A 12,276-nucleotide genomic window follows, 5' to 3' on the forward strand; every position below is an offset into this window, starting at 1 on the left:
TGTTGGTGTGTCTTTACCTATAGTGGTTTATCTTTTATGTTAGTGTTCTTAACCTGGTAGCAGCGACGGGCCAAATTTGTGGCTTTACCGTGAACCAGCGACGGGCCAAATTTGTGGCTTTACCGTGGACCAGCGACGGGCCAAATTTGTGGCTTTACCGTGAACCAGCAACGGGCCAAATTTGTGGCTTTACCGTGAACCAGCAACGGGCCAAATTTGTGGCTTTACCGTGAACCAGCGACGGGCCAAATTTGTGGCTTTACCGTGAACCAGCAACGGGCCAAATTTGTGGCTTTACCGTGAACCAGCAACGGGCCAAATTTGTGCCATGATACAAACCCCAAAAAAATAGATGATGCATAAACAGATCACAAATGCATTGATATATATTAAATTATGAAATGGTTTGCGTGAGTGATGATGTTTTCTCATTACTCTCACTTAGGGGGCCTTTAAGAAACATGATCCCCGCAGCTACCGGGTTAAATATGCACCAATGCACCATGACTATTTTGGTCTTAGTGTTCCTGTAGTGTTCCGTATCCATAGTATTACATATTCTGTGTCTTACTTGGTGTGTTATAGAATTAGTGTTTATTATCTACAGTGTTCCAGGGTATTTGTGTTGTATAGTATTCATGGTGTTGCAAGATTTGTGTTTCTTGTCTACAGTGTTCCAGGGTATTTGTGTTGTACAGTATTCATGGTGTTGCAAGATTTGTGTTTCTTGTCTACAGTGTTCCAGGGTATTTGTGTTGTACAGTATTCATGGTGTTGCAAGATTTGTGTTTCTTGTCTACAGTGTTCCAGAGTATTTGTGTTGTACAGTATTCATGGTGTTGCAAGATTTGTGTTTCTTGTTTGCAGTATTCCGGTGATTTTACTGACAATTTTCCAAACTGTATTTCTAAGTCAGGTTTTATGCTAACCTCTTTGTTCTTGTTCAATATCAACAACGTTTCAGTGTTTCTTACCCATAGTGTTATAGAGTCAGTGTTTTCATCTAGTGTTACCGCATCTCTTTCTTATCTTAAAGGTTTCAGTCTATATTTCTTACATATCAACAGTATTTCAGAGTCTTTTTCTTATACACAGTGTTACCAAGTCTGTCTCTCTTGCCTACAGTGACTTTAATCGCGTGGAAAGGGAAGTGGACCCAACCCCAGTGGTGCGCCCCGACCCCCTGCTCCCCCCAGGCTACCCCAAAGGCATCTACAGACCGGACCTCGCCAGCACCAACACCACCAACCCCACCTACTACAAGATCCACCTCACCAACACGTCTCCGCCTCCCTCGCGCACTAGGGCCCTCAGCTCGGAGGTCGGGGGAAGAGGAAGAGGAGGCGGAGGGGACACCAATGACCTCACTCTCTCCCTGGACTTCGAGGAGACCCGCTGCCTGAAGAGAGATGTTATACAGGTGTCTTGCAAGAGCCTCCAGTGTGGGATGCGGCCTCGTGCTGTCAGTCATCGGGCGAGGTAAGTTATTTCTACCAGTCACTTTGGTTAGTCTGGCTTCAGCACCTCGTGAGTCACCCTTATTGTTTGATTCTGGGTTAATTAATGATTGGCTAGCACCCTCTTCTCTTTTCTCTCATATTTTCACTTCTTATTTGAACTTTCCTTGCTTTTTCCTACTCTTTCTGTCTGTCCCAGCTTTTTGTTCATTCTGTCTATCTGTCTGTGTCCCTGTCTGTCTCTGTCTGTCTTTCTACCTCTATTTTTTATTCAGCTCTTCCTTCATTGCTCTTTATTTCCACCTTCTCTGTTCCTGTCCCTTCATGACTATCTGTGTGTTTCATCATCTGTGTGTTAGTGTTTTTTTGGATGTGTGTGTGTGTGTGTGTGTGTGTGTGTTTATTTGTATGTGTGTTTGCCTCCTTCACCAGCTGTCCTGCTCACCACCTGCCATCTGTGTCCCCTTAGCATGATTTACCTGTCTGCACCTTTCATACACCTTTAATTACACACACACACAAAAAAAAGGGGGGGGGCTTCGTGGTGCAGTGGTTAGCACACTCGGCTCACGACCGAGAGATTTCGGGTTCGATTCCCAGGTGGAGTGGAAAAAATTGGGCGGCTTTTCCGATACCCTACGCTCCTGTCCACCCAGCAGTGAATAGGTACCAGGTATTAATCGGGGGTTAATTGTGTCCCGTCTCATAATTCCTTCCCCCGCCTGTCTCTCTCCGGCATATGGCCACAGATGTTGCGCCGACTAAACGAAACTTTCCAACTTTCCAACAAAAAAAAGATTGGACAAATATAGATTGGGAGACAGGACTATCCGAGCTTATACTACAAATAGGTAAACACACACACACACATACACAAACACCTCAGCCCCTTCTCTACTTATTAATTTCTTGGCCTAACCTTCACTACACATCCTGCTTTGCCTCCCTCTTGCCTGAATAAAAAATAGAGAGACTAATGATGATAATAATAATTGACAATGTTGAATATATATAAAATGATAAAATGACACAAAAAAAAAAAATAACCCAAACTAAAGAATACCACACTGATAATTAAGCCACCTGCAAAACTTTTCACACCTGCCGTTTTAATTACCTGACGTATTAATGCCCCAGGTAACGAGTCTTGCTTACCGTGTGTTGCCTCCTTGGTTGATCTGTCCCACTTCTTGCTTTACTTTATTTTTGTCTGCATCTCTTTTCTCATATTTTCACTTTTTATTTGAACTTTCCTTGCTCTTTTCATACTCTTTTTCTGTCTTTCCCTGTTTGTTGTTCTGTCTGTCTATCTGTCTGTGTCCCTGTCTGTCTCTGTCTCTATATATCTGTCTCTGTCTGTCTTTCTTTCTTTCTTTCTTGTTGTTCTGTCTATCTGTCTGTGTCCCTGTCTGTCTCTGTCTCTATATATCTGTCTCTGTCTGTCTTTCTTTCTTTCTTTCTTTCTTGTTGTTCTGTCTGTCTATCTGTCTGTCTCTGTCTCTATATGTCTGTCTCTGTCTATCTTTCTTTCTTGTTCTGTCTGTCTATCTGTCTATGTCCCTGTCTGTCTCTGTCTCTATATATCTGTCTCTGTCTATCTTTCTACCTTTATTTTTTATTCAGCTTTTCCTTCATTGCTTTGTATTTCCACCTTCTCTGTTCCTCTGTCTGTCTATCTGTCTGTGTCCCTGTCTGTCTCTATATATCTGTCTCTGTCTATCTTTCTACCTTTATTTTTTATTCAGCTTTTCCTTCATTGCTTTGTATTTCCACCTTCTCTGTTTCTCTCCCTCCACCTCTTCCCTGTTCCTGTCCCTCCACCTCTTCCCTGTTCCTATCCCTCCACCTCTTCTCTGTTCCTGTCCCTCCACCTCTTCCCTGTTCCGGTCCCTCCACCTCTTCCCTCCCCTGTCCACCTTGCCTCTCCCAGGTGTGCGCAAACAGTATAAACAGCTGACTGACTGTTCCAGGTATTACAGGAGTGGGAGGCCGCGATATCCCCGGTAGGTGATAAGATATACACTAGGTAGTTTATTTTTTACACTCTTCAAAGTCTCCCCTTTAGTTCTCTTAGTTATGTATAGATCTCTACACACTTATACCTGATATACACTACTTAACCTGTATGCCTCGTCCCTCTCCTCCCCGCTGCCCACACCTTTATTTACTCTCTCTCTCTCTCTCTCTCTCTCTCTCTCTCTCTCTCTCTCTCTCTCTCTCTCTCTCTCTCTCTCTCTCTCTCTCGCTCTCTCTCTCTCTCGTCTCTCTGTTTATCGTATATGTCTCTGCCTGTTTTCTGTTCATCACTTTTTATCTCTCTTCCTTTTACCTTATTATATTTTTTTGACAACACTCCCGGTCTTCCTACATACTGGTAACTTATTCATCCTGTTTCCTATCACCTTTTCCCTTCACATTTTGGCCTCCTTCTTCACACTATATCTTCCTTTCATTTTATTATATTTTTTTTTACAACACTCCCGGCACAGTTCCCTTCCTCTTGCTTCCTCTTTTCCCTTGTCTTTCCATCTCTTCCTCCTTCTCGGTCTTCCTACATACTGGTAACTTATTCATCCTGTTTCCTATCACCTTCTCCTTACACATTTCGGCCTCCTTCTTCACACTGTATCTTCCTTTTATTTTATTATATTTTTTTTGACAACACTCCCGGCACAGTTACCTTCTTCTTGCATCCTCTTTTCCCTCGTCTTTCCACCTCTTCCTCCTTCTCGGCCTTCCTACACACTGGTAACTTATTCGTCCTGTTTCCTGTCACCTTCTCCCTTCACATTTCCGCTTCCTCCTGCACACTATCTTCTATTCCCTCCATTACATCCCTTCCCTCTAGTCAATCCTATCATCCATCCATTACACGAACACTCATTTCTTAGCTTTGAGGTAGAGGGGAGAAGACCACCAGGAAGGCCAAGGAAGACGTGGAGAGGGATGGTGGAGGAAGATAAGAGGAGGCTGAATATCACGGAAGAAATGGCTATAGACCGGCAACAGTGGAGGAGGCTCATATCCCGTCCAACCCCACCATAGGGAATAAATGGACGTTAAATGATGATGATGATGATGATGATGATGACGGTTTCTTAGCTTCCATTCATTTCATCTTCATCATTGACCACTGTGCCTTTCTCTCCCTCTTCCCGTCACTGTCCTCAGAACCGGTAATCTTACAACACCACCCCAGAACTGCTCACCTCACAACACCACTCCAGGCCCTTTAGTCTTAACAGTTCCCTCCCTTCCTCTAGTCCTCTGCCATCCTGTTTAGTTGGCGCCCTGTGACCTGTTTTCTGCCTCGTCACGTGTCTCTCGGTCTCTGTCTTTCCCTTTTGTGCTTTGGTTACGCGGGTGTCTGCATGGCTTTCCTTTTAGCTGCGTTTTGTTTTTGTTTTGTGTTTGTTTTGCGTCATATAACCATGGCAGCAATTATGGTGTTATTACCTCAAACACCATTCACTTGTGTTTAGTCTGTACTATTTATATTTTCATTATGTTACTGATAATCTACTTTGTTAAATATAGATGAAGAAGTTTTATTACCTCCAATAGCTGAGGCCAGGTTGATTGACTCACTTCTATATACAGAGAGAGAGAGAGAGAGAGAGAGAGAGAGAGAGAGAGAGAGAGAGAGAGAGAGAGAGAGAGAGAGAGAGAGAGAGAGAGAGAGAGAGAGAGAGTTGACATGATAGTAAAATTGTGTATGGTATGTCTTGGTACTTTTTACTAATTTCGGTATAAAAATAACCCCCAGGAATTGAGGTTATATTATAAAAACTAAACCAGATCAAAATAAAATATAATAATCAACTTTTATATCAACATTATTTCATTATATTTACTACTACTACATTTTATTTTATTTTTCCTGTGCAATGATGCAAAAAAAATGGCAACACACACTATGTACCCGTGTCTCTCCTCGCAGGATCGTGGGCGGCACCAACAGCGGCCCTGGGTCTTGGCCCTGGCACGCGGGGCTGTACCGGGAGGGCGAGTACCAGTGTGGCGGCACCCTCATCAACCCCAACTGGCTGCTCTCCGCCGGCCACTGCTTCTACAGGTACAAATGAGCCCCCTTCACCTGTCATATGTTGTTTTTGTTTTTGGTTGTTGTATCCCTTTCATGGTTTTCTTGAGGGGCTTACCGAGTGCCTTGTTAACCTAGCGTCACACTCCAACCTTGTCACACCTTTTCCTCATCCCTGCCATACTCCTGTCACATCCCTGTCTCACCACTCCTCCACTTGCCTTACCCGTATCTCACCCCTGCCCCACCCCTGTCTCCCTACAGTGCCACGGACAAGTTCTGGGTGGCACGTCTCGGGGCCCTGCGGCGTGGCACCAAGTTCCCGTCACCCTACGAGCAGATCCGACACATCACCCACATCTTCATCCACCCCCAGTGAGTGGATGAGAGAGAGAGAGAGAGAAAGAAAGAGTGTGTGTGTTTTGTTTGTGTATGTGTAATGGGATCTGTATGTATGTATGTATGTGTGTGTGTATGTGTGAAAATGTGTATGCAGTGACCTCATGTATAATGTGTCTGTATATTTGTAGTGAGGTTCATGTGTGACTATATATGTATTTCCTGACCCATATATAGAGACCTAGTGTGTATGTATATGTGTATGTATGGTTAGCGGTTATAAAGACATGGAAAACAGTAACAATTATATCTACGTATTTATTTATTTGTTACTTTATCCACTTATTTATGTGTGTATATAAAAGACAATGTATTTATTTAGGTACGAAGACACTGTGTTCGTCAATGACATCTCGCTGCTGAGGATGGACTCGCCAGTACAGTTCACAGACTACGTGCGGCCAGTGTGTCTGCCGCCGCCGCGCGCACCCGTCCGCCACGGCCGCCTCTGCACGCTGGTGGGCTGGGGGCAGCTCTTCGAAGTGGGCAAGATATTCCGTAAGTCTTCATTCTTGCCTATACATTGTTTTCCGATTATTCAAAAAGTTTTAATTATTAGTTCTGTACGATTATCTCTTTTTTTTCTTTGTATGAGGGTTTGAAAGGACACTCACACACTACATACATAAGTTTCCCAAACAGAAAAGAAAGGGAGACATACATAATCAGTCTTGCATTTATATTTTTCTCTCTATGAATCTTTACTCCATTATGTTTTTTTACTATGAGAGTTTGAAAAGACATCCACACACATATGTAAATTTCCCAAGTAAAGGAGAGAGGGAGACAAAGGAGAGAAGGACTTAAGCAAACAAATATAATCATTCCTCCATTATACATTTCTCTCTTTATGATTCTATGCAACGATCTATTATCTCTTCATTTCCTCCCTTCAGCGGACACACTACAGGAGGTCCAGGTACCGCTCATCTCCACAGGCGAGTGCAGGAAACGGACGGTGTTCATCCCTCTCTACCGCATCACCGAAAACATGTTCTGTGCCGGCTATGACCGAGGGGGCCGCGACGCCTGCCTTGGGGACTCCGGCGGCCCGCTCATGTGTCAGGTGAGGCCCGTGTGACTCTATGATCCCTGAAGGTTGTGTGCGGAGTGTATGATCATCTTAAAAGGTGTCTAATAGTGTTGTTGTGATGCTTATAGGTTTGGAATGTTTTGAGATGTTTATATTAGGTGTTATATGTGTTGTTCGTTGTGTCTATAGATAATGAGTGAGGTGGTTGACTTATTACTGTCTTGCCTTACTCCACATTTTTCGAATACCTCCTCCTTCCTCCTCCTCCTCTTTGTTATCCTCGATCCTCCCCCTTCTCATTGTTTTCTCCACTTCCTAATTCTCTTCCTCCTTGTTCCTCCTTTCTCCTCATCCTTCATCTCCTCTTTCAACTCCTCCTAGTTCTGCTCCTCCCCGTTCTCTTCCTCCTCCTTCTCGTCCTACTCCTCCTGTACTTCCTATTCTCCCTCCATAACTGCCACCCAACTATACCCTCCCTTGTGTTCTCAGGAGCCTGATGGACGCTGGCAATTGGTGGGAGTCACAAGCAATGGGTACGGGTGTGCGAGACCCAACCGGCCTGGGGTGTACACCAAGGTGGCCAGCTACCTCATGTGGATGAACCAGGTGGGTGTGGGTGAAGGTGGGTGAGAGGGGCGAGGGAGAAGGGGAAGGAAAGGGAGGTCTTATGAGGGGGCTAAAGAAGGGGTGAGTGCAATGTGAGGCTTCTGTGTTTATGTTGTGTGTGAGAGAGAGAGAGAGAGAGAGAGAGAGAGAGAGAGAGAGAGAGAGAGAGATAATCAAACTTTTTATTCGTTCCCCAACTTTGGGACCTGGCACTTGTCTACGGTAAAGGGCATCATCTCATCTATCCCAAGCTGTTGAAATTTGTGCAACTCCTCTTTTTTTGTGTTGTCTCATCAGTGAGAGAATTTTTAACCAATCTTTGTGTCTGCTCTTACTAATACGGTGCGTATGTGGTCCAGCATCCACGTTGTGTTGAATATGAAATAAAGAGCACCAGAACCGAGAGCCTGAGGACGCCACCTGATGACAGGCCACTCTGGAGTTAAATCCAGAATCATCAATCTTTTGTTGTCTGTTGCTCAACCAAATTGCATCCATTGGTACGCCTGACCGTCAACCTATTTGTTTATTTTTTTAATAAGTAATTTATAATGCATTTGTGATGCGGGACTTCAAGTCAAAATCTAATCTTGATCCAGTGATTACGTCATAAATAAACTGTGAGTCGTTTCATAAACAGATAAGGTCGTTAATAGGTTTTATATATTTCTCATGTTTTATTTTTGTGCCATGCCATGAATGAGGGTAATGATCAATTTGTCTTTCAACTTAATTCTGTCTCTGCCCTCAAGTAGCTTACCCACAACCGGCCTGTAATTACCTGGTACTTAATGGGTCCTTTAATGCCCTTTGTTTCTTTTGCCTTAAAATCAGTATCGTTGTTCTTTCGTAAATCTTTAGACAATGCCTTGTCGCAGGGGACATAATGAATACGGGGTTGAGGCAGAGTTGGATTTACTTTGTTTTCTTCAGACTTTATGATTTTTTAGTATAGGGAGATACTTTTGTTTTAAGTGGTTGTTTTTTTTTAAAGGAGGGCTTTTTTTATTTTTAGGGGTTTTTAAGACTGTACGTGTTTTGCTTTAGATTAGGAGGACTGTTGGTGGTGGTGGTGGTGGTGGTGTGGTATTGGTGGTTAGAAAAGTAATTATTTTGTAGGCCTTATAGTGGTTGGTCCGTGTTTGCTAAGGTCAATTCACTCAGTCATCCAATTCTTTTGTGGTCCAATTCTGAGTTGTTTAGGTTTATTTTTACATCTCTCCACCGTGACATACTGACTAGGTTCTTCTTGGGTCGCGCTAAAACAAAAGATGTTAATTTGTCGAAGTTGGTTCAGAAACCATTTGGCTTTATAATTTTTCTAGAAATTTGATCATTCTGGACTCACCTTCACTGTCTACGACGAGTATGTCGCCCAGTGAGTGGGGGGGGGAGTCTTCTAATGTCAGTATCAGTCTGTTATTAGTTAAGGACGCAAGGCGCTGCTGTATTTTTCAAGAGAGAGAGAGAGAGAGAGAGAGAGAGAGAGAGAGAGAGAGAGAGAGAGAGATTTTAGTTAGGTAGTTGGTCAATTATTTAGTCACTTCCTTAATGAGTGAATGGTTTGCTAGTTAAGTAGTTGGTCAATCAGCTAGTTAGTCATAAATGAGTGGATGAATCAGTGAGTGAGTGAGTGAGTCAGTCAGTTACTCATCACCTTGTGTGTCCCCCAGGTGATGGAGCTTACCAAGAGTGACCTGGTGGTGCCCTTGCCGTCCAGGTGTGCGGGCCACCGGTGTCCCCTGGGCAAGTGCCTCCCCATGAGCAGCGTGTGTAACGGCTTCGTCGAGTGCTCGGACGGTTCAGACGAGAAGGGCTGCTACAGGGAGGCTTAGGGGGAGCCTCACGCCCTCCCCCGCTGCCAATACCTTTCCTCACTCGCTGGTCAGGCAGGGAGGAGGGAACGCTGTCACACCCTCGACCACATCCCTCATGGTGCTGGCCAGGTCACCTCACCCATCACTGTCACCATTGTTACCTCTGTTCATTGCCATCATCACCTTCGCCACCAAACATCAAGGTCATTGTCATCTACATTATCTCATTATGTTCATTGCCATCTGTTTTTTTTGTGGTGGTACCCCATCCACCCTCCTTCCTCACACACTCACCCACACTCATTCATTCACTCACTCACACTCGCTCACTGCTTGGCAAATCATTCATTGTCAGCATTTGTAAAGGTACGTCATGACTATAAGGTTGTCTTACAGAGCTTAAAGAGGTAACGGGCACTCAGGTTGAAGATGTAGATGACTGTCTTCTTTGTTGTGATAGACTGGAAGGTGAGGTGGTGGGGCCTGGTGGTCTAGTTGTTAGGGCGTCAAGCCATGGAAATGAAGAGCCAGGGCGAGATGGTTCAAACCCCGCACCACAACTATAAAACAATGAACACAGGTAAAAGTTGTGAAGGCAAAATGTGACTGAAAAGCGAGGGAGAGTTTATTTGCCCTTCTGAAGAGGTTGAGTAACATTCCAACAACCTGAAGGACGTATTGAGAAGTCCCAGCATTGTTGAAGCAGGTACGCATCTCATGTTAACCTTGATCTAACAGTGCAGGTTTGAGATGCACAAAAAGACGTCACTAGGCATATATTTTGAGTAAAGTGATGTACTGAAAAAAGAGAAAGAAAAGTATTGGTAAAATTTCACATAAAAATACCCTCCATGATATAAAGTTATGAGTACGATAGTTAAAACCGGATGATGAACTGCAAAGGAAAGTACGGATAAAGACACCCACCTTTCACGTACTGAGTCATGATATAGAGTCAATCAATACCAGAAGGGAAAGGGAATACTCTCCTTCCCTCAGAGTTATGACAGTCACACACGAGTCTTCACGATGTACATAGCGTTAGCGTATGTTAGTAGGTCTGTCGTGGGCATTATATTGAGGCGACGCGAGTCCGGGGTAAAGAACATGGCTTGCGGAAAGAAAACGGAAAACCGGAAATAGGAACACAGGGAGGTATTTGCCCCTCTAAGGTTGTGTGTTAATGGGAGAGAAGAGAAAATGTATATATAAGTGGCTGTCTCTGGCCTGCTCTCTCGGTCTTTAATTCCTAGGCTAACATTTCTCATCCTCACGTATCTTTAGTCCGCCTGAGTCAAGGCGCAAACCAACATAAAATCACCAGTAAACAAAATATACAATAGTCACCTGTTAATTAAGTGTATATAGATGTATGTGTATATATCGTATTATATGTTCTGTGTCTATTTATTACCCCAATTTGCTTTAACGACCAGTGTTTACGTTTAAGGCTTTTTTTTTATCCATTATTTAGGATTATCACGTTTTGTATCTGTGTTTCCTTCCTTTCTTTTGTGTTGGTCAGCTGTGAAGTACAAGGTGTGTGGGTAGAGCACTGACGAGCCCTCTGGTGGTGAAGTCTGCAATCTCTGTATATGTAATAGCTCAAACGATCGATATTTTCATTATTATTATTTTTTATCATTACACTGTTTTATCATTTTGCTGTATCTACTGAGAGGGGATTGTAACGTCCATAACACCTGTGAATGGCTCTCCCGTTACCACCTGGCTGTATTGCTCTCACCTGGTTGAGTATTTATATGAACTAATTAATTAACTCACTATCTTTAACTATATGTGTCTGTCTGTCTTCCTTTGCACATATCAAGGGCATTAATTAATCTCTCCTTTTTTCCTCTTCCTTCTCCTCCCGTTCACTTGTCCATCCAACTCTTCCTTCCTTCTCAACCTCTTCCTTCTTTCTCCACCTCTCCTCCTTCTCCGCCTCTCTCCTCCACTTCTTCACTTCTTCCTTCTCCCTCCTTCCATATGTCCATCCACCCATTCACCCACACATCCACCGCTCAACATAGCTGTATAGAACTGGATCAAGGGCTTTGTGTGCACTTTGAGCAGGCCAATGTTTTAAGGTCTTCAAGCGGGTATAGTAATATTTTCATTGCTTTCATTTCTTCATCGTCAGTTGGTCTGTGTTTCCATGATGCAAAGAGTGCGTGTTTGTGGGTGTGTTGAGGTCTGAGCTGGTCTTCTTGTCTTTAGCTCTGGAACTCAGTGTGATAATGGAAGAGGCAAGTTGTTGATTGTGGCTACATAGCAAAGGTCAAATATCACTTTTCTCTGCCATGGTTTATTATTGCGTTTTATGGTTATGTAAAAAAAGAACAAGGAGAATAACAAGAACCGTAATAATAATGAGAAGAGGAAGAAGATAACCATGGAAAAAGTGAATAAGAAAATGCTTTACTAAAACTACCAAACATAAATTGAGCTCACTGTAATCCTGCACAAATTTTTCCATGTATTAGTTTTTGATGATTAAATTTGTATATCAATAGTACATCCATTAGCCATGTTTATTTCCTTTACAGTATAAAAATTCTAGACACTTATGAACAGATTAGGAAACTATCGAGCCACATTTTTTCATGTCTCGCTTGCCATTATCACTTTTTTTCTGTACTTTCCTTCGGTCCTGTATAGTAGACTGGGGCGGGTGGAAGGGAAGGGAAGGGGGGTTGCCAGTGACAAGTGTTAGGGCATGGCTCTTTGTACGTATTGTGATATTGTTGTTATTTATTAAACGTGTAACCTAAATAAAACTCTGAAATGACATATGACTTATTCTCCCATGTAAGGTAAAGTGGGTGCATACACTATAGCTGCATGTGGCCTCAGTGCACATCTCTGTTGCGTATTGTCCCTTTGACCCTGTGGGGGGAAAACTCATTACCCCGGGAC

General features: G+C 43.3%; 1 protein-coding gene across 4 annotated transcripts in view; it reads left to right on the forward strand.

Moving 5' to 3' along the window:
- The window catches only part of LOC127010400 (mucin-5AC-like), a 49,104-nt gene extending 38,873 nt beyond the window's left edge, over window positions 1–10,231 (forward strand). For all 4 annotated transcript variants that reach the window (XM_050884431.1, XM_050884432.1, XM_050884433.1 and 1 more), the window contains 7 exons: window positions 1,126–1,479; window positions 5,398–5,532; window positions 5,764–5,874; window positions 6,221–6,396; window positions 6,795–6,964; window positions 7,421–7,537; window positions 9,211–10,231. In XM_050884431.1, the coding sequence (XP_050740388.1) occupies window positions 1,126–1,479; window positions 5,398–5,532; window positions 5,764–5,874; window positions 6,221–6,396; window positions 6,795–6,964; window positions 7,421–7,537; window positions 9,211–9,372 (1,225 nt within the window). In that variant the 3' untranslated portion in view covers window positions 9,373–10,231. The remainder of the gene's footprint in view (window positions 1–1,125; window positions 1,480–5,397; window positions 5,533–5,763; window positions 5,875–6,220; window positions 6,397–6,794; window positions 6,965–7,420; window positions 7,538–9,210) is intronic.
- Window positions 10,232–12,276: the final 2,045 nt, after the last annotated feature.

This window comes from Eriocheir sinensis, chromosome 43, assembly GCF_024679095.1.
Source record: "Eriocheir sinensis breed Jianghai 21 chromosome 43, ASM2467909v1, whole genome shotgun sequence".
Lineage (NCBI taxonomy): Eukaryota > Metazoa > Arthropoda > Malacostraca > Decapoda > Varunidae > Eriocheir > Eriocheir sinensis.